At 35.8% G+C, this 23,774-nt stretch overlaps 1 protein-coding gene across 1 annotated transcript in view; it reads right to left on the bottom strand.

Moving 5' to 3' along the window:
* LOC129945414 (uncharacterized) overlaps positions 1–22,060 on the bottom strand; it is a 127,555-nt gene extending 105,495 nt beyond the window's left edge. Inside the window, exon 1 of the mRNA XM_056055153.1 lies at positions 21,372–22,060. Coding sequence (XP_055911128.1) covers positions 21,372–21,503 — 132 coding nt within the window. The 5' untranslated portion in view covers positions 21,504–22,060. The remainder of the gene's footprint in view (positions 1–21,371) is intronic.
* Positions 22,061–23,774: the final 1,714 nt, after the last annotated feature.

The following is a 23,774-nucleotide window of genomic DNA, read 5'->3' as shown; positions in this document are numbered from 1 at the left end:
ATCCACGTCTCATCTTTGATGAGATACGAGCAGGCGAGGCGGGATATTAACCGAGGTTTGGAGGGGAGAATAGAGGAGATGAAATGGACTCGGACATGCATTTCAGTGCAATTACCCTAAAACAGTTATGAAACATGCGGCGAGGCACGCAGAAATGCACGTTGTTGTTTCTAGAGCCTCAAAACGCATCCATACGAGATCTGAGAATACGACGACGATGAAGACGACGACGAGCGACGTGCTGTAATAACACCACCACGTTTCGGATCGGCGGCGGCGTCGGAGCGGCACTCGGAATACCTTCCCTACAGCTCTTTGAGATATTCAAGACGAGAAAATGCACTTGCATCGGGTTCGGTTCGGTTCGGGCCTAAGAAGACAACACAATATGCCATTGATTCTGCCTTGGCTTTTGATGCACCATCATCTCAACCAAAGACTGCTAACTGCTGCTGCCGTTTCTGTTTCTATGGTACTACTGCTGCTCTGGCTGCTTCTGCTGTTGATGATGATGATGATGCTGCCTCTGATGCCTGAGTTGCCTGTGATGTACCAAAGGGAAATGTAAATAATCCAAAAGTGGGAGTTACAGTGTGTGCGGTGCGGATGCTACATGTAATCTGCATCACTCTGCAGTACAGTGTCTATAACCTATTCCCAGCAAAACAGAAACATCATTCAGCAACAAGTGCATCGCATCAATGCGATGATCATCATTTTGATGATAATGATGATGATCCAAGGGGGGGAAGTCGAGAGTTCCTGGGATGATGCAGATATAGGTACGAGTATAATAAGACACTGCAGCAAGCTTCACAGCGCGCAAAATTGGACGACCAAAGAGGAAACACTCAAATTCTAGGAATTAACCCAAAAAGGGTATATTATATTTTCAAGGCGCAGAGACAGAGAAAGAGACAGAGATAGAAAAAGATTGAAAACCAATGTTGTTTTTAAAAATCGTCTGAGGCTCTTTGTTCGTTTTCAGACAATAACCCATAACCCATTCTTTTTTTTCTCAACTCGATTGTTGTTTTACGTCGATTGGAATTATGCCCCCAGGCGCCTTTAGCTCACAGTATATGGAAGCGTGCCTTGATACTGAGGTTGGGCTACGCTGTGCTCTGTTGTTGTGAGTGCACAATGAACCCCATCATACATCAGACAAAAAACCAACAATCACACTGGGACTCTATGCTATATCATGTCTTTAGCTGAACTATGGGTTTATGATTTATGGGAATAAATTTTGATTTTATTATGAATTTAAGAAAAATGGAAAGATTGTTAAGGTTTGTTATTTAATAGTATAAAGCTTTTTTTCTCCAATTTATAAGATTGATCATCTCGGATGACATCTTTAAAAATATATGAACAAAATTAATTTTAGAAGGATTTTTTTTTTTTTTTTTCGAAAAAAAATTTCTAATAATTCAATATTTTTGAAATTTCCGGAGCTCGCAAGCATTCAGAATTTTACTTTGTTTTAAAGTCTGCAAACACTCATTTTTACACTATTAACGCGGTGACATTGGTTTCGAGATTTTTCATATAAAAATGAGAAGGAAAAACAGAGTTGGGTAAAGAACTCAACATTCTTGATGTACGGCTGAAAAAAGATTGGCAATATTTCTATAGAACTTCTAGTGTTACGGAAGAATTGTTTGTGGAGCAGAATGCAGAATGAATGTGCGGTTTAAGTGATTTTTTCAGCTGATTACAGTTCTATAGCCTTTCTGCTCCTCGCTTTTTTTTGAATTCTATCTTAAGGACTTAAGTTGATTCTAGGGGCACCTGATAAAAGAAACTCTTTCAAATCTTTTTCACTGGTAAATAAAAATGAGTGCTTCCTTTAAGAATTTATAACTTACAAGAAGAATTCTATTTTTAATATCAATTATTTTCTTACGATTTCAAGATATACATACAGATGAAGGTATTTCTTCAAGACTATTGCTTTTAAAACTAACTTTTGAAACCTGTTAGGAGAGCATATAGCAAACTATTAAACCAGATTTCGGTAAGACCTTTTTATTTTAATCTTTAAGAAGTCACAATTTAATTTTTTACTTCCAAGTAAAAGTTTTCATTTTTCAAATTGAAAGTTTTGACATTTTTTGACATTTCAGGGTACCTAAGATCAACATCGATGATTCTTAGAATAATGTCTGCGTGAGTGTGTGAACGTGTAATTATTTAGGACCAATTTCAAAGCACACAGACTCCACCATTCCTCAACTACAGTTTGGAGGAAAAAGCTCTGGATGTTTGTTTCTTCTAGAACTTTCTAAGAGGATAGGGCGAGTCAACCAATGTTTATACAGATGGATCAACAACTATTGATGGGGTTGTTGAAGGTCTGTTTTCTGAACGACTAAAATAAAGTCTCTCAGTCAACCCTTATAATCACTGTAGAGCGTTCCAGGCAGAATTTTTGGCCTTAAAATAAGCCTTTTCCTTTCTTTAACAAGACGCGATATCAACATCTGATATCTGGATTTTCTGAGATAGTCAGGTAGCCAATATATACTTTGACTATGGCTCTACAAGCTCCATAACAGTCCAAAGCTGACGATCAACTCAAATGGAGATGGCACAAAAGTTTAACATCCATCTTTGCTTGGTGCCGGGCCATAAAGACTAGAAAATTGTAATGCTGATGAACTCGCCAAAAGTAGTACAGTACCACCGGAAATAAGACCACCTGTTCAGCCACGAAAAAGCACTCCACGTGGTTAGACGTGTTTTTAAATGACGAGGAAGAGGAAGACGAGCCCATGACAATTCTTCTATAACGATCTAAACGATCTCAGTAATACTAAGATCACTGGTCTCTTACGTTTTATAAGGAACTTCAATTGGTTTCATTGATATGAGAAGAAGACTTGAAGATTCTTGTAGTATCACATCCACTTCAATCCAAATCTAACCCAACCTGAGGCATCTATTTGAAGTTCAAGAAGATTGGAATTATTTAAAATTCTGATCTTCTTTTATACTTCTTTAAAACTTCTTAAGAGTTCCAAACGTTTGGAAATTAAAATTAGTTTCCAAAGTATCACCAAGTTCGAAATTTCTTTACTTTGAAATCTCTTTTTTTTGCAGAAGTACAATTTTTGTAAGTGTACTTATTTGGAAATATTTGAACATCTTGTAACCTTATTTTTGTTTACATAAACATTAGATAGGGGCCTTAAAATCGGCTCAAGAACTAGTATAAGACAATTCTCTCCCGAAGTTCATAAATAAATAAAAACCTAGAATATGACATACAGAAATGTTTGACATATTTCCTACAGAAGTATTTCAGCAGGACTTAACTTAGAAAATCTTGAGTGCATTTTTCTATTCTCACTTTAACACTTTTTCGATAGAAGAAAAACCATAAATGCTTACTCAACTCCTATATTTCTGTTTTTGTTTACAAATAAATCAAAGATGAGTTTTTGTTTATTCAGATCTAGTTTAAGATTTCGAACAACAACATTCTAGCACTTAATGTTAGAATTTCACCAACTTTTCTCCCCTACCCTCAAAAATCGTACTTAGTGACATCTATTATAATTTATCAACTTTAAGACAACACTTTTTCACTACAATCAACACACAATTCCAATTCAGAAAAGGAACATTTAAATGAACCATCGCAAAAAAAAACGAAGAAGAAGGAAATCACATCATCCACTTGATGCAGAAACTGCTGCATCAGAAGCGTGTAACATCAGCAGTCTCATCTCCCATTCAAATTGAAGTCGAACTCAAAGTAAAGCTGGGAAGACGAAGAAGGCAAACGATATTTCATCCAGTCCACTGCTAGTAGGTATGTCTTTCATAAAATATATTATTCTTATTATGGTGGTCATGTCCTTGTCTCAGATCCCCAGATCAGCCGCAGGTGATTGTCATACTATGACCATGTCCGACGCAAGAAGCGAAGAAGTCTTCTAGTTGTTACTTACAATTTGCGGCAACCCACAACGCCGATCTGATGGTTCTGATTTGAGCAAACCAAGAAGTGTCTTTTAAGATTTTCATATTTTGTATGCATTTTGCAACTTTGTTGCAACAGTCCATACAATTACCATAATATCGGGCTAAGAGTGGACACAGCAAGTCTCACTTCTTGTCATCTTCTCTGCCTTACCTTCGTCATCATCGTCGCGTCGCCATCTTCGACTTCTGTTTACCCATGGAATTATATTCTTATGGCGCAAAGTCGTCTGATGGTCTAGCTACGAGTATACATTGACAAAAATGAGTGAGTGCACTCGCATGGATATTACACTTTGTGGCATAAATCCGTAATTGCTACCGTGATTCCGGCAACAAACTTTCAATATGCAGCACGAAAAACCTTCGACGGAGGTCGCAGTCGTGAATACCTCGATTGTAAAATTATTGCGGCAGTGGATGGTTCCATGTAACAGTGCTAGGCAACCTTGCCTCCCTCCCGTAGGGTGATATAACATTGCATTGTTTTCGGTTGGTGGGTTTGAGAAGTTGATGGTTATGGTGTGTGCTATGCATCAGGTGATTAATACTGGATGCAGCTCAATTCAATGAGATATGGTTTATCACATCTGATAAATTATTACGGGGGGAGCAAAACCATGGCCCCTGTGTGGCTTTAACCAATAAATATTTCTTGTGCGTCTTTCTTTGGTTGAACACTTCATGGGGTGCCGAAAGTGTTACATCATGGACCATTACCTTTACAAGTCCTCAATCACTTTCTCTGTACAACCTTTTTTTTGGTTGTTGTTTTTGGAAGACGAACATTAAACGTGTGGATGATAAAGTCTTGTAATTGTCATCAGACGACGACGACGACCTCGAAGCAGACATTACAACGAAGAAGGTGTCTATTATGATCGATGCTCACCTCACCTTAAATGGCTATATAAACACTTAAGAGAAAGAAAGAGTATTGGAAGGTTTCTGTTTTTCAATAAAATCTCCATTTTCCAATAAATCATATTGGAGCCAAGCAACTTGGCTACGGTTTTATTGTATAATCAAAAAGGCACACAGCATTCCTAGAGTATAGTATCGTCATCAACTATAGGCACCTTTCCAGAGAAAGAAGATATTGCAATCAGGCTTTCCACCTGAATAATGTTATTTTTTTTGATGCGGGTATTTTATGAGCTCTATATACCTTCAAGATTAAAGAAAAGATTAAATAAATCTCTCACGCTTGCTTTTTTTGAAAATGCTTTAAAGGAATATGATGTTAGGTCCTATAAAAATGTCCTACTGACATTTTTATTTTATTGTGATGCTAATGTGACGCTATTTCAAATTTCATTATCTCAAGGAACAATTTTTTAATTTTGTACTCTATAATAAATAATAATTGAAATGAGAAATAGTGTTTGATAAAGTATTTCACATTCTTTTTGTCCGGTTGAGAAAAGAATCTTTATAATTCTTATTGTGCCGCTGAAAAAAGAATCTCAAGAGTAAACTTTTAAGGACATTTTTGGAAGTGTGAGTATAACGGCAGAAAAGTTTGTCGAACATAGTATCATTGAAATCCATGCAGCGGTTTACCCTGAGTAGTGTAGCCAAAGTTCCCCAAAATCTCCATATTGGCCTTTTGTTCAGATAGTAACTTAAAGGCTGTGCGATTAAAAATAAGTCTTATTTATTGAGGGGTGTTTTTATTAAAGTTGTGTTAATCTTTTGATTGTTCGTAAAAAACAAGAACTGAAAGAAGTCAGTCAGTTATTGAACTTTAAATAACAAACAGACGTTAGTTTTCCAGGTTCAGAGAAAAATAAAGTGCACAATTTCTAAATCAGTTCCATTACCTAATCGTACTGGTACTTAAAGCAGTTAGTCGTAGTTGCCCAAGAGACATCTTTCTCAAAGTTAAAACAATGTTCTGACCAATTTTCAATAGAAGACTTCGGATCGACAACCAGGATTGGTACCTGGCGCACCCCAAGCCTTCGGAAGTCTTTTGTTCTACGCCATTTCTCTTGCGTAGGCATGGTCTGCTACGCTGCCGCTTACCATACAATGTATTACAAAGGACTTTCTAAGCTGGTTTCTTTTCACTTATACGAACTTGTTTTTCAGCCCATTGGAGTTTATCGAGCCTAATTTTGATCACACTATCAGGTTCTAGGTAGATTGCATACAGTTCTCCGTCTCTGGCGTCTCTCTCAGCGTCTCCGGAATAGTTCTTCCTCACATAAGGGGCCAACAATTCTCTGCAAGGCCTTACGGTCGAACGGGCCTAAGAAGTCTCGGGCCCATACGTAAGGAGTGGCAGAAATATCGTCCTGTGTAGCAGCGCCTTATAAGTTAGGGTAATATTTATGGATTTATAAAGCTTTGACAGGCTGAAGACAATCGAGAATGTCACAATGTGTGGGCATTTCTGTTCAGTAAAATTTGGCAATTCATCATAAATCGTTTAAAGCCAAACAATTTCCAAATTGTATAAATTTACTTTGAAAATAAAATGTGTATGTGGAATTCATTTTGCACTTTCTCCAGTTTTCAGTGTTTTGTAATTAAGCTCATTTCTGCTATGTCATTAAAGAATTGTTATTACATCTATTCATTTTGAAAGTTTAGTGCCGTTTACACGCCGCCGCAAAGAAGCAGCTATTACGGTGAATGGTGAGCATTATCCAGCCATGCTGACTTATTTCTTGTTTTTCATAAAACAGCATTACTTTTCATAGCTTAACTATCACTTCTTAGCAAAACCAATTTGATGACGATTTTTTTTTTCAAGAAGTGTTCCTATTGACTGGCTCTCTTCATTCGTGTTACTCGATTCGTTAGTGCAGTAGTTTAAATACTTCCAAGAACAAATTTTGAGAATTAGTTTTCAGAAATATTAAAATAGAACTATTTGACACATAATTTCTTCATTTTCTTAAGAGGTTCTTTACAAGATTCTTTATTGCCATTGAATTTAAAATATATAAAAGAAAAATTTGAAAAACCTATCTGCATTTTTGTACAAGACCATCAAAACCGTATATTAACATATGAGTACACCAGGTCTAAGTGTATACATCTACACCAGTTTCTTATAACATTTAAATAAGAAATTATGTTAATTTAAGTCATGACATCTAAATAACCATTTAACTATCATCTCCTTCTGCAAATTGACCTCATTTCAAAGGATCATCTCCATAATATTAAGTGACAAAAGTTGCACTAAAATGTGTCTTTCTCTCTGCTTCTTCTAAATATACAACGAGTATCTTCTTGGGAAATCAACATAATAAAAATAACTACAAAAACAACAAAAATATATAAAAATATATAAAAAGAAAAACTTAAACATCTTCCATCCATCAGGCAATAAAATTTCAAGATGAGTCCAATTTTATTACAAGCTCTGCAATAAAATAGCAAAAAAAAGAAAGAAAGAGCGAAAATGTGCAAAACTCAAGAGCGTTCTGTTTTATATGTGAAGCCAGAAAAATAAAATAAGAAAGACCCAATCACCCAAACAAGTGTGTGCCATAAAAAACCTTGGGTTATGGGATAATCAACGCTTGCAAAATGTCTGAATTGCATTAAACTTTAATCCAATAACCGACAAAAGACTACATCGAAGATATGGAGACTAACGTTGCTTGTTGATGATGGTGGATGGTGGCAAATGGAGATGGTGACTACTTGAAAACATTCACTCGTATAGTCTAGAAAGCAGGATGAGGATGTTTCTGGCGTTCTGTCGAATCGAGCCGAAGCTCTAGTGACGGAAAGAAGAACAAAGTTAGGGTATTTATAACTCATGGACGACTACGAGCTCGAGCATAGCATGTGAGCAAATTCCATCGATAATTCAGTGCACAGACTGAATAGGAATACTTAATGAAAATTTCATTTCATCAATATAAAAGAAAAATTAAATAAACATAAAATTGAAGATAGGGGAAGGTGAATATGTTGTAAGGTTTTGCTCAAGTTGATATTTTACAGCGTTTTAAGGTTTTTGGAGGAATACTTCAGTAAAAGGGAAACAAATGTACTAAAGAACTGTTAAGTTTGTTAAAATCCTTATAATCAAAAAGTCTGCTGATATTTTCCAGTAGTTGAGACGACTGCTGTTTAACTGCTTCCATCCAGTTTTCATTTCTGCTACTAGTATACTATCAATGGTTTATGGTACGGATTTTAACCATACGACCGAAACCGTTGAGTATGAAACAGACCTAAGGCTTTAACAGAACTTCAAAGTTTGATGATTCATCTAAAAATTTCTCATATACTGCCCCATACTGCCTTAGCTGCATTTAACACAAGAACCCAAAAGATTGGACAAAAATCCACAAACATTTCCAGGATTTTTTATATATTTATGACGATATTAATGTCGATCTAACTTTTAAAGAAGTTTTCACTCTGTAACTCTCTTCTCCTAGCACTTTTCCGAGCCTTAGCTAGATTATGCAATCAAATCAATAATTTAGTGGATACATTGTGTACACAAAGATGAAGATAGGATAAGAGTCGATAACTTGATAATTAGAGTGCTGAGTTAGAAGCTAGTGGCCAGAACCTACCGTTCTCATCCAGCTCGTAGAAAAATCATTATCAGAGGACCGTTTTTTTTTCTGGTGAAACGTTGGTCACGTGAAGAAATAACCTTAAATATGCGGTTTGGTTTAAATATGTCGTTTATCTGTCATCATTATTTTTCAGTATAACAAAGTCCAATTTTTCTTGGTTAAAAATTAGCTCAGTTTTGAGCTTGAAAAAGGGGATATGAGGCAAGCTCTGATTTTTTATTCAATCAATTTTAATAAATCTGATGTGGAGTAAAATTAAACGAATGTCCATGGTTCTTGCGGGGAAAAAAAATGTGTTTGTATGATAATAATATGCAATAGCAGAAAATATGCAATGGATAAATTCTTGCTCATGATGTTCTGAAATCAGTTCTTTTCATTAAGCTTGGTGAACTAAAACATATTTACGGGTACCTTCATAAAGGAACAACATTTGTTTAAGATATTATATGTTATTAATTTTTTAACCAGGTTTAGAAAATCGATCAAATGTTCATCCATATAATGCAGTGTTCTTCTGACATTCTGCATAATATTTTCCATCATAGCAGGCGTAAAAGAATATATTTAAATTAAATTAAATTGGGCAGCGCAACAGTCTGTTGAGTACTTAGCCGAAGTGACTGACAGCTCCAACTATTCCTGTGTGCTGTGTGTGTTGTCAGGGATGAAGGGGACTTACAAGGGCCAATTTCAGAAAACATTTTTCATTACAAGAATTTCTCTTGGAGAATTTATCACTTTTTCGCTAGAGGCAGTACCCGTGAAAAAAAAGTTTAGATGGCATAGGCAGGGAGCGAAATTATAACCTCTGGCATAACATTAACTTAAAGAAGATATTGCAGCTTGTTTAATAGCTCAACTTTCTTTGATCCGCTGTGTTAGTTTTAAAATAACCCATATACAAATTTCTGGTACTGTTTAATCTTGAACAGGCCACTGAATGTCACAATTTTTTGATACAACGTTCCTAAGAAATTTGTTCTAATGGAACTTGATCGTACCGACTGCGATGTGGTACGTCACGTGTTTGAAAACAGAAGTTTTTCATACCTATTTTCTGCTTTATTAGACCGAAAAAGTGCTTTAAAATGTAACAGTACCTCTCAATTCTAATGTAAAGCTCTTACGATTTCAGCACTTTTTTTCGGAACATATCAACTGATAACTTAAACGACAAATGGCGCACCCTGTTTTAAGTCAGTCTTGACAATAATGCAACAAAATTTATTTTTTTTTTTTATAAATTCACAAGCACTCAAGGGGTTATAAGTACCCTTTTTATGTTTATATTTAAACACAGTGCGAGCATTAGGAAAATAGGGAATAATTTAAAAGGAGTTACCGGTGCAAATTGGTCTTAAAGTTCTGAACATCAAAATAGGAGGGAAAAACAGAGTTGGCTAAAGCATTCCACATTCTCGATGTGCGATTTAAGAAAGAATCTCTATATTTGACAGTACGCCCGAAATTGAGCTCAAGGGTAAACTGATGAGCATTCCTAGAAGTACGAGTATTACGGCTGAATTGCTTAAGGGGTGCAATGCAACTAGCTAATTCGACAGAACATTATTCGTAAAAATATCTATAAAACAACGAAAGACATGAAACATTGCGACGGTGTTCTAGCGATGTAAATGTTTCGATTATAGTTCTGTCGCCTATCATTTTTAAAGACCTTTTTTTAATACTATCCAAGAGATTTAATCTTGCTTTGGGGGCACCTGCCCAGATATGCGAATTAAACTCAAGCTTTGGACGGATGAAATCTTTGTAGATAAGAGCCAGTTCAGAAGGGGTGAAAAATTTCTTGCATCGTCGCCGTCGGAGAAATCCTAAGAACCTGGCAGCATTTTTGGCGATATCGAATATGTGATAATTCCATAAGAGGTGATCTGTAATACACATACCGAGTACTAATAGTTCAATGGTTTCCTGGATGCAAGTGCCACTCATAGATTGTGGCATCGGGGGTGCGTTACGCTTTAACGACAGGAGACAGCATTGAGTTTTCGAAGCATTAACTTCTACACGGTTTTTGATTCCCCATTTGACAATGCTGTCAAGATCGGAATTTAATGAGCTTATCATACGCTGCCATTAAAGTTCCACATCCGAAGGACAAGGATGTGAGTCTAGAAACGAATATGAAAAGCTGAGGGTACTGTCGTCGGCGAAACAGTTTAATGGATTAGAAGTGACAGACAAAAGATCGTTTATGAATATAAGGAAGAGAGTCGGAGACAAAACGGAGCCCTGGGGGACACCAGTGTTTATTTTAAGAATTTCAGACTTGAAACCATCCAATACAACTTGTATTGAACGGTTAGAAAGGTAATTTCTAATCCAACGAAGAAGAGATTCATCAATACCAAAAGCACGCATTTTCGTTAAGAGAGCTTGGCGCCAAACTCTATCAAATGCTTTTGAAGTTTCTAGTTCAATAATCTTACTTTCTCCAAAACGATGTAAAGATTTGTTCCACTGTTCGGTGAGATGAACCATGAGATCACCAGTGGACCTATTCTTACGAAAGCCGTATTGCTGGTCATTGAGAAGTTTCCGTTGCTCAGGATATTTCTTAAGCTGATAATTAATCAGCGTTTCCATGACCTTAGAAAGAAGGGACGTAAGTGCAATTGGACGACAATTTGAGGGGGACAAGCTGGACAAATGCAGTTTTCCATCCACTCGGGAAGAGACCTGTAGAATTGGACAGATGAAAAAGATGTCTTTAAATGCCACCTGGCATTTCGAGCTGAATAATGAACCAAAAACTGTGTTCAAAAGCCCCGCATACTCTTTAGAAACAATAACTGAAAATATTTGTTATTATGAATCCCTTACATCGGCCTTAAAATTTTATATCGCAAGTACTCGTATAAGTACCTACATAATAATGCATAAAGTACGCTGGAATAAAATTATTATCTGCTTCGCATTTTTATTAATACACTTTCGCATTACACATATCCATCCAATCCATCCTCTTATCAACCCTCCAATCCCGTCCTCATCACTCATGTTTTATTTGTATATAGCTTATGGAAGAGATTATTATTTGAATTGCAAAGAGTTTCCGATTTTATAATTTATACAATTTTATTATCTTTTATTTTTCGTTGGTGCTTTGTATCAAAGTGCGAATGTAAACACACTTGGTTTACACATTGCAGTTGTACGCCTGGAGAATATTATTGGAATAGATCATCATTTTTATACAAAAATCTCATCATCGTCATAGGAAGGTGCATAATTTAGATTGGCGGATGAAATTTTATTTATTATTTATTTTCAATTTTCATTGGATAAACAAAATCAATCGATTTGCTAAGTGAGTTTATCGATTGTTTATGTGATGTCTTCATCAATTTGAGTATAGGTCATTTACACAATGTTTTGATGTTTGGCGCATATCTTGATGTCCGTCCTCGACGTTTTTATTATGGTTTCGACAGCTTTTGATCATCATAAAGGCTACTTGTAAACGGAGTGAAAACAACGGAAACGGTAAGATTGTTTATGTGATATTGTCGATCATCAAAGTATGATACTTAAGATGTTGCTCGATCTTAAATAGCTTTTTATTCATGTTGCAAATGTGTAAACGCATGTGTTTTGTAAAGATTTTGTTGTATGTATATCCGATGTCTTGTTATAATTTTAAAAGTTGAAAACGTAAAATTTTGTGGACAATTCTGTACAGTTAGGTTTGGCAATTCATCATGTTTGGTTAAATGTCAGAAAAACGCTTGAAAATTGTGAAAATTTACTTTAAAACAAAAAATCTTTTCGTAAAGTTCATAGATTACTTTGTCCATTTTAAGGTTTTTGGTATTGAAGCTTTTTTTTGCTTGAATGGCTTTATTAATAATCAAACTTATCGTTCATGGAGCAAAGACAATTCTCAAGCCATTAATGAATTGATATAAGATCCCTTTAAATTGCTTGATACCTTCACTCCTTACTAACTTCACGGCATTATTCCCATCAAATATTTTAGAACAATTTTGGTTAGCATGAAAAAAGTAGGTTATAGTTAAGATTTCTAAGTCACTTTGCCTTGGTTCTCAATAGCTGTTGCCTCTCTGTATTTTGTTTCAATACTTATAAGAATAGGAAGAGCTTACATCACTTGACTAAACGAAAACCGCTTTTAAAGCAGCTTGAAACTATTGGCTACTGGTTACGTAATGTGGTTTCAGGGTTGTGGTGTTCTGTTGTTTTTTTATTTTTGTTTGCATGTTCCAAAAAGCAAAGAAACCAATTAGTGAAATTCTTGTGGCATAACTATGCGGTAGAAAAACCTTACTTCTTCTAAAGTATACAATACGAATCAAACCAATAACGTTGATCCGCTCTATTAATTCAATCTCAAGTCGCACAATCTTACCACAAATTCAGCAAACAATGTGACGACAAAAAAGATATTGCAATTTTTGTTGTTGGTGTTAAAAGTTTCGTGCAACACGATTGCTTTTAACGCGTGCGATGTAAACTCAACTTAAAACTGACTGCAGAACAAATTCTGCGGTTGGTAATGCTTGTTGTACCACACCGCTGCGGGCGGCGCCGTTACAACCTTCAAATAACAACAACAGCATCTATACGGTTCTCTGTCATCGTCCATCATGGTCTAGTCGGGACTCTTATTCGTTGCGCTATGTTGCACCAATGGTGTCCACTTGACTTGCAACACAGGCTACGTCACAGCTGGATACCACGCCGGTCGCCGCCGTCACCACCGAGCCGCCTGCAACCTCCATCATCATCATCATCATCAACCAACATCAACATTGATATCTATGAGATACACCAAACTTGCAAGCGGTAATGATGATGGACACTTGAAGAAGAAGAACACCAAAACCGATACCTTATATCTTAGTCATGGAAGAAGAGGAGCATGTTCTGCGATTCTGAGTATAGATACATATGAATATACGAGTAGAAACTCAGAGTGTATAAGACGTGAGGATATGTAATTAATACGAAAGATATACTAAGGCTATAGAACCTGGAGCATCATCAACACAGCTATACAGCAAAACAAAAGCAACAGCAGCAGCAGCAAATAATTACACGTTGTCCTGTTCCTGATGATGTTGGTGCTGGCTGGTGCACCATGAGCGACCAGGAGAAGCTCATTCCAATAAACAGCTGGAGTGCCATAACAGGCAAACACACTGTACACTACGCTGCTATACGCTAAAGCTGATATGCGTTTTTGAAACCGAAAGGAAACCAAGGAAGGAAGGAATTAGAAATTCAGCTTGATTCTCCAAAAGTCTCAACAAACTCTACCATCTTCTATACCATCAAGCCAACATATTTCAGGAGTGTGGAGAACTAAAGATGAAGCTGCAGCATCATCCAGAGTGTGTGCAGAGTGTACACCGAACTCCCAAGGGAAGTATAAACTCACATAGCATAGCAATGAACCATATCACCGATGCCACCATGTACATGGTACAACACTGCGTATACGTATCCATATATTTATATAGTTTTATAGTCATCGTCGTCGTCGTAGTATAGTCGTCGGATCCTATCAAGCTCAAGGAGTGAGAAGATGCAGCAGGGAGATTCTTTACCAGGCATCACAAGCATAGCAAAGCAGCATTCCCCGATTGCACTGATTCCATCCTCGTCGTCGTCGTCATACGGCGACGTCGTCTATTACAGGGAATTTCGTTCCGTTGGACTATATAGATAAACTTCAGGACTCTATTTTCTAGTTCCATCACCAGACACTCGTCTACACATAAGGTAAGGAGGCCTTAGGGATAGTAATTCCGTGGCGATGTCAAGTTCGCCGTTTTTGATGGACAGTGGAGTAGCGTTTACATCAGGATTGGATGTGATAGTACGGCTGAAGGGAATGAAAATCAACCTGACTGAAGAATTAATTAAAAATAAGGAATAAAATAAAAACAAAATAAAACGAAATGCTATTTGATGACTGTGTGCTGCAGTTGCAGTGCCACTGCCACTGATATAGTCTCTGTCTCTTTACTGCGAATGCAACTAAAGGTAGGTAAGGTATAGGTAGGTAGGTAGTCAGTGTATATATAAGCCTCACCCGCGGCCAGTTAAGGGAAAATTTATTCACCTGTGTGGCAAATTAAAATTCATGCAGCAGTTCCCTTTTTAAGTTGATTAAATTGCTGTTTTACTTTTTTAAGTTTAATTTCTTTTTTGTTGTTGTGTCTCTGTTTTTTTTTTTTTTATTTTCCATTTAATTTTATTTTTTAATCATGCAGCAATGTCATAGTGCATTTTCTGTTAGAAGCGCAAAGAGGCGAAGAGAAGGAGAGAATTTTAATTTGGGTGGCCCAGACCCTGTCTCCTGCAATGACTGATGACTGATGGCAATGGCAAAAGGTGATAATTTAGTTAAGGAGCTTGAAGCTATATAAAAGTATAGTGAATGCAACAAAATAATGTCTTTCGCTTGTATCTTGTATCCTATGATGTGTTATTCAACGAATCCTGAGGGCTTTGAATTTAAATGTACGTTAAAGACATACATCAGAACACGTATGAATATGAGGACTTTTGAACTTTTTGTGACTCATTACTTTTTCTTAACTAAATGTAAGTTTCGAGCATTTATAGAATTATATAGAGAACTTTAGATGTGTGTTTAAAAGTTATAATTATAAGTACTTTTCTGAAATGCATCAGCTGCAATAATTTTCAAGACTTAGCGAAGAATTTTTGTTAGCATCTGTTTAAGACTTGCGAATTCACTTTAAATTCTATCAAATTTAATCAAATGTTATACAAAATTATTTAGAAATTAACTTTGTCCGGCGCTTGTTTATAATTAAGGTATAAAAAGGGTGATTTTTTAAAAGCTATAGGAAAGTTTTCAAATGAAACACATACAATTCAAAAAAATGCATGAAATCTTTATTTGAATTTGATAGTACGGTGCATATAATTTAATCTTTAAAAGTTATTAATGTTGAACTTGACTGCGCCTCAAATGGTTCATCCACTTAATCCAATTTTGGCGTCCTCTTTCCAAGATTTAGGCCGGTATAAAGGCGTTAAATCGCAATATCAATTGACTGGTCCCAAAAGTTAAATAAAATGTTCACCGAACTCGTTCTCAATAAGTCCATTCTTGCGCGTGATGTGTGGCACGTGGGACCGTCTTGTTGAAACCACATGTCATGCAAGTAAAGCTCTTGCTTTTTAGGCAAACAAAAGTTGGATATCATTTCACAGTAGCGCTTACCATTCACAGTAACGTTTCGATTCGCATCATCTTTGAAGAAGTACGGTCCAATGATGCCACCAGCCCATAAACCCATCAAACTGTGACTTTTTGTGGATGCATTGGTAGCCATTGCAATGCTTCTATCTGATATTCACTCCAATGTCGACAATTCTGCTCATTCACGTAACCATTGAGCCAAAAATGAGCTTCATCGCTGAACACAATAAAATGGAAGAAGCGCGCGATGAACTTCCAACAGGGCACGCATTTTGATAAGAAATTCAATAATTTGCAGGCGTTGTTCGTTTTCAAGACGATTCATGGTTGAATTATAGACTAAACTGAAGATTTTTGACAATAAAACAAAACACGAAACGTGAAATTATTGACATTTTTTGAATCATCGTAATTTCAACACAATTTGATGTTTAAAACTGTAAGGCAAGAAAAATCTTATGCACCTTAAAACGAACAACCTTTAGCTATAAAATATTAAACTTGTCGGAAACCAATTTGAAAGAACTTTTTCTTTTCGAAAGGACATATTTTGATGACAAATATTCATCCAAATGGTGTAAATGCAAATATCCAGCTGATATTTCGTCAGAGAAATAAAATATTTTTTTCTGCAATTCATAAACCTTAGCGAATAGAAATTGCTACGCAGTTTGACAATCTCAGGTGTCAAACCATATAAAACGACAATATTTACCAAAACTTCTTACAAAACTAAAAAAACACTCTTTAGATAAAGTGAACAAATTGTGATACATACATTAAAATAAATAAGGAGGCACAAGAGCTCGTAGAGAACCACAGTCTTGTGGCTTACAACTATCAACTACTTTTGTGTGCGGGTTATGTCAGGAATGCCGGCGATCGAAACGAACGACCAATTTGAGAAAACACTTGTCATGACAACTATTGTACTTTTGGAGTCTTCCAAGAGGCATTACTAGAGAAAAAAATCTCTAGGCGGCACAGGCAGGAATTGAATACAAGACTTCTATAGCATGCCACGGTTACTATAAACTTAAGTAATAGAGGAAATCTTCGTTACGGTTTGGCTTCGAAACTTCTTATCCAATTATCATGCAGTTTTTTTTTTTAATGAAAGAGCATATCACTGAGCAGTTTTTAGGCATAAATAAAGTCCCATAAGGTTAGTCAATAATTTATTATCTATACATATAAAATCCAAATATTACTGACTCACTGATCGATAGGAAATATGAATACCAAGTGCTCACTCAAATATCCTAAAGAACCACCAGTTCTCTGCTGTTCAGGAGGAACAAATTTTATTGGCAGAAATTGCTGATCTACCAGAAACAATAAATAGTATTTTGAATCATTCATATTGGGATTCTAAACACTCGTGTTTACAATTCCGCTTTTTAAATGACGTCATTTGGTGCCAATGAAATCAGACATGGAGATTTTATCCCTGAATTTAAAGTTCAATGTCAAGTCTATCATTTAGATGGATATTTTTTACTAAACAACCCTGACGAACAAAAATGTTTGCAAATATATTTCATGGGTGATTCGGTGCTCGAAGTACAACGGTGAATGTCGATAGCCCTAAATACTTACAGAGAATTGTTAGACGAATTGCAATATTTGTTACATTGCCACAATACTTACGTGCGCAGCTTCAAGACTGCTTTTGAAGCAATGTCATCAAATATCGAACAATTTCAAGTCATTATCAGAGGTGACCGTGCGCCACAGACAGATGTTGATGATATAGCCGTATTAATTGTTGGACAAGTATTAATGAAGTATTAATAGAATCGACATCCGTTGAGGACTAGGGCCTAGTGACTTACAACTCTCAACCATTTCTGTGTGCGAGTAATGTTGTCAGGAATGGAGGGGACCTACAGTTTATATGCCTAGAAGGCACTTTTTCATGAAAAGAGTTAATCTTGGAGAATTTGTCAATTCCTCGCAACAGGCAGTACCCGTGAAAAGACTTTAGATGGCATAGGCAGGGATCGAACCCAAAACCTCTGGCATGAAAGTCGAACGCACTAACCATCATGCCACGGGTACTACAAACCAGCTAGTAATTTTTTAAAATCAAATTTTTTGATACCCCCTTTTAAATGTATCATTTTGCCTTAGCCTGGAAAAGGTGATGGCAAGTTAAATGTTCTAATAAAGGGTTTCCCAACAGGATTAGGATAGGTTTGATTTTGACATCTCGTGGCGGCCATATTTTGTCTTTTAGTTTCTCTCAATGTATTCTCAATATCATAAAAAGTTACAGCGTTGCGCAACTCTTAACAGTTAGACCACTTATTGGATCTTGGAGCAGTTGGAAATCGATCCCAATTTTGGTCGAAAAATCATCTTTAGCGATTAGGCCCATTTTTGAATGAATAGGTACGTGAATAAGTAAAATTGCCGGTTTCGGGACAACACTTATCCACGCGAGATTCACGAGGCGCCAAAGCATCCAAAGAAACTTACTTTTTGATCTGGATTTTGGGCTTGAAGAATCATCAGTACGTAATTCTTTGAAAACGATGCCGGCCAAGGCCATCACCGTCTACGGCAATCCTACACCGAAATCATATGGTTTCCACACAGGCCAAGACAATCTGTTTCTTCACGATCGGTTTCATGGTTATCTCGCGTCAAAGCGACAGTTTAAGATAATCACTCGCAACATCAACACCTGGGCAAAGGCCTTTATTTTATAGCAAGCTTTTAAACTTGCTGCCCCTTGCATTGCTTTGACGCTTAGTTTTTGAAATGTATTTCACAAGGCTTAACAAATGCACCAATTTTTTACCCTTGGTCTTGGCTTTGCCCATCTAATTATTGATTTTTCTGGGTAAACAATGAAAAATCAATACCCCATGCTTTTAGGATAAACCACATTCATGGAATTAACCATGGGGCTGCAACATATCCCGTGGTACTACATCTTCAGTGCTGTGTGAATTTAGGTCTGTAATGTGGTGCCATCTAGGGAAAATAACAATAGAAGTGGCCGGCTGGCTTCATGTGGGACTCAATCCACCGAGCTTTATCTACAATTACATCATTTTTTTAGAAAATGATTTTTACTTCCACTCCAGACTTATTTTATCTTATGTGAACTACCGACGACTTATAGTCATTCGATTTGTATATTTACTAATTTCTATGAATTTTTCATAACTTATATCACAAAGTCAAGCCTCGAACCTATGAGGCAGGACGACAGTCCATTGCTGACCATCTTTCGAAAGATTTAATCCTGGAAGGAAATCAACTGTAGCTTCTTGCGTTCGCTCACAAGTTAAGAATTTTCTCAGTGCAGTTCTAAGCTGTGCCTTTTTCAATAACTATGAATTGCAACAGTATCATTCATCATCGAGCTGCACTGATTTCTATAATTTGTGCCCAGGGGCCACCAACGTAGATGCAAGTAAGCGCTTCTTCCTTCCAGGTTATAGACAAGCATATATCTTTTCTATATCTACATGGAAGTCAATTTGATCCCCGCGTCAAAGCAACGTGAATTCCCCAACAAGATTATGTGATTTGACCCCTTTAGATTTTTCTTGTGGGGATTTCTTAAGTCACAGGTCTATGCAAACACGCCGCAAACCGCTGCTAACTTCAAAAAAAACATAATCGATTCAATCTGTCGAATTCGAAGCTTGCCAACCAACGAAGCCGCTGCAGCCATTTAAACGGTGTTACATTTCACAGATAATTCCAGTTATAAGGCTTTCTAGTAAAAATAAAACCTTATTGCTATCTCATAACCTACAACTTAAATATTTCATTCAATGTTAAAATCGACCCGCCTTCAATTGAAAACCCCACAAAATTTCAATTTGAGATGTAATTGAAAGAATTCCTTAACCGGGTTCTTACTTTAAGTGAATTCCACCTTAAACGTGTTTCCGACTTACTTAATCTAAGTTTCTAAGATTTGACTGCAATATTATTAAATTTAGATTAACTGAAACTGTATAAAAAAAAGTACCTTAACGTCTAAAACGCCATTAATCCATATAACGTACCTTTAAACCACAAGAGTAAAGCTTTTCAAGCTATTAGTGGATATACTTAAACTTTAACTAAAATTATAACCCATATTTTACAATATTCTAGGAAAAAATTCCTTCAAAATTCTTATCACAAACCTCAATAATGTCAAAACACTTTTCGATAACGTGACTTTAATACCAGCAGTAAATTGTGTGACACATTTCCTCAAATGAGGAGGCAGCTAAGCCACGTGGAATTAGTAGGTTACAATTTTTCACACTTAACTTAAGAATCTAGGTATAAAGGTTTACTGAAATTCTGTTACACATTTTCCACCAAATTACAAAGAAACTTATCGATTTAAAGTAATTTTAGTCTGTTGACAGTAAAATCATCAAACAAAAACCCAAACAAATCAAAAGATTTGTGAGCCTTTGTTTACCAAGCTTATCTTTAACCCAAATTGACCTTCTAAAGACGATATCTTCTTCTGCTGTTCCCTTTTGTTATCGATAACTCCCGAAATAGCTAACATATGGTAGAGTCGCTTTGTGCCTTTGTTCCATCACTATCAATATATTATCCACTTCACATCCACATTGAAAAAAAAACATATTGACAACAACTTTTCACTTCATAATAAAGTATACCATAATTTACCCTACAAAAATCTTTAATAAGTATTCCTTGTTGAATTAAAAATGATAAAAAACGAAAACAATATCGATTTACTGTATTCCCTTCTGAAACCTTTGCTGCTGCTGCTTTTGCTGCAAAAATGAAAAAAAAAGGAAAACATATTTAGCCTTGAGGGAATGCAAATCAATTGAAAATGTTCATTTTGCAAAATAAAACCCATCATCACAGAGACAGCCATATACCTATCTACATACCTACTATACAATTTCCAACCCCTCTGTAACCAAAATAATGTCTCCCTTTGACCTCATCTCGATGTCGATGTCGACGTTAACTATAGCACGAGCATAAGTATAGCAGCTGCATTATGCTCGCAGAACAATCTTGTTTCTCTAGTTCTACTCGTACTCGAACTCAACTCGACTCGACTTGAACAAAAACCACCCCATTTTCCATTTTCATTTTCTAATTTGCATTCCAATTCCATTCCATGTGGAGGACGAGAAGTTTAAAGTGATAAAACCTCCTTCACCTCTCCTCTATCCCCCTGATTCGTACGTATCCTCCTAACCCGTTCAAATGTATACTTATAGGGGGTTGTTTTAGAAAGCAACTTTGTAAGGTGCCATGAGACGAGGGGGTAGTGGGAAGCCAGGATTATGGAGGATGATTTCCATTTTTGTGTGTATTTTATGGGGAGCAGAGATAGAGGGAGACACACACACACACACACACATTTATAGAATTGCAATAAAATCCTTTCAATATCAACTTTCGTTTCTCAGAAATTCGACAATTAAATGCCAAATCACGTACCTACGTTATTTAAGATTGGGGATATTGCTGTTTACATTCATGATGTGGGGAATATAGTCAACCTCCCCATCCCCCTCCCCCACCTTAGCGAAACACAACAAGGAACTAAAAAAAAAAACAACTAAAAATCGAAGGATATTTACCTTCCCCAAGCATCCACCCCGACACTGCTGCACTCGAATTGTTAGGTCATATTTTCCTTCCTGTAAACCACCCGCCGCCACATGGGTGCATAATCCAAGCAAAAGCACAGCAAAACAGCTCTTCAAGGACATTTTATTTATTTCCTTTTTGTTTTATTTCTTGTCGCAAAAAAAAAATGTATAAACTTTTCACTAATCTTTCTTCCTCTCGCAGAGGGACGACGACGAAGGACGAAGGACGAAGAAGACACTGATGCACACCACACGACCACTCTGACCAATCGATATGGGCGAATCAAGCAAACAACAACAAAAATAGAAAGCAAGGAAGGCAAAAACTTTGTTTACACTAAAAAGGACGATACACAAGGACGACGATACCCAAAAAAAAACGAAAGAAAAAAAGGACACCACAGACTTTTCTTCTTCAAATGGGGATTTATATTACGAAGCAGGTATTTGCTTGCGTTTTCTTTTCTTTGCTTTTTAAATTTTGTTTACACTCTCTCACATAGAAAACAAGATACAAAACAAAATTTAATTATATATTTTCTTTTTCTTCTTAATTAAGTTTCTCTCTTTTTTTTTATTATTAATTTTTATTTTGTTATTGGTGAATTATCCGACACGGCATTAGACAATACAACAACCGAAACGTCAGGGAGTCTACGCTAAACTAGAGTTTGCAGACGGCTCAATTATGTCCGGGGTGTTCCGCCGCTGCCGCTCTCACTCGCACTTGACTATGGGAAAATCAATTGGGAATTTACTCTTCCAATTGGATATAAGAGAATAATATTAATTGCCTAATTCAAACAGTGAGTGGATTCTCTCACCAATAGACCAATAAGAAGAATAAGAACATAAGAATAAACAAAATCAAATTGGGGAAATCTGAATTTAGTGCGGAGGTTTTATGAAATCAAACTGAAGAATAGATTGAATTTGATGGTAAAATAAAAAGATACACACACAGATTTTATGCAGATCCAGAGAATTGTAAACAATTCCCCTTAGATTAAGAGAACTTAGAGGATGCCCCATTGCCGAAATGGAGAGAATTTCCCCTTTTTGTGCAGATGCTGTAGAGATTTTTCGAAGATTCAAGTGCGTCGAAGCTAATCGAACTCGAACAATGTTGTTTCGGATTCGGATTAAGAGGAGACGGTTTAATTCAATGTTGTTGGTTTTGGTTTTGTTTTTGGTGTTCCTGAGAAATTAAAATTATGTTTAGATTCTCCTAGATTCTTCTTACATGAATCTGAAATCTGAATTCTTGTTGCCAAAAACTAAAATAGATGGCGGTGGTATAAGTTTCATTTCATTTGGAAAATGGGAATCGAGCGAGATGATAGTGTTATGGAGGGATAGGTTAGGGATGATAGGTAGTTTGTAATTTTTGAATTTTATTTTACCGGTGAAACAGGTTTAAGGACAAAATAGGAAGTAGGGACAATTTATATATTTATTTTATTTGCATTAAAAATAAAATAAATAAAATATTTGCCTATACTTGATTTGTTATAACTTATAAGTCAATTGGTGAAGAAAATTAGGATTTTATTTTTGGAGCACAATAAAAGGATTCAGATTTCCTAAATTCGAAAGTCACCTTTTTTATACCTATCTGCACCGTCAGTTATCAGTTTTTTAAAACATGCCATCCTAAAAATGCGAAGGAGAACCAAAAACGATTTTTTAAAGGCTTTTTTAAAACACTACATATCCTTTAACAATATGATGACTTTGAAAAGTACTAGTTTTAATCTTCTAGATACAGCTTAAATCATATAAGTATCTAACTTAATTTTCATAATTTTGTATTAGTTTCTGAGATGACGTTTGGATCCTCATTTGACTCTATCTGAAGTTTTGAAAAACCTTGAATGTTATTACTTTATTTTCTTGAATTATTCCTTTTGGGATTAATTTTTATTGCTGATTACGAATTTACCTATAAATATGTGCTCCAACTCAGAATTTTTTCAATTTTTTTTCAAAAACTTAGAGTTACAATCTTAAGACTACAAATTCATAAAAATATCAAAAATTGCTCTTATGGAATTTTGCGTTTTTCTGTTAAGAATCATTTAAGCATAAATGCTTAAGAGTTCTCTTAAAGACAATGTATGGCAAGTAAGGATTTAGAACTAATGAGGCCAAAAATATAATTTCAAATATTTAATGAATTTAGCCTAGAGAAAATGCAACTATACAATTTTTGATCCACTAAAACAATTTATTCTTTGCTGAATAACCAACAAATTTCTCTAGTTGATATAACTTAAAGCTTAAGTCATCAAAGATTAGTTGTACAATTAATATTTTAACAATTAAATCCGTTTTAAAAAAAAACTGATTGCTTGCAAGGCTTTGAAGCCTGAGTCTAATTAGTTTAACTTA

This window comes from Eupeodes corollae, chromosome 2, assembly GCF_945859685.1.
Source record: "Eupeodes corollae chromosome 2, idEupCoro1.1, whole genome shotgun sequence".
NCBI classification, from domain to species: Eukaryota; Metazoa; Arthropoda; class Insecta; order Diptera; family Syrphidae; genus Eupeodes; species Eupeodes corollae.
The sequence above is the reverse complement of the archived record's forward strand: the minus strand, read 5'-3'. Positions and strand labels throughout refer to the sequence as shown.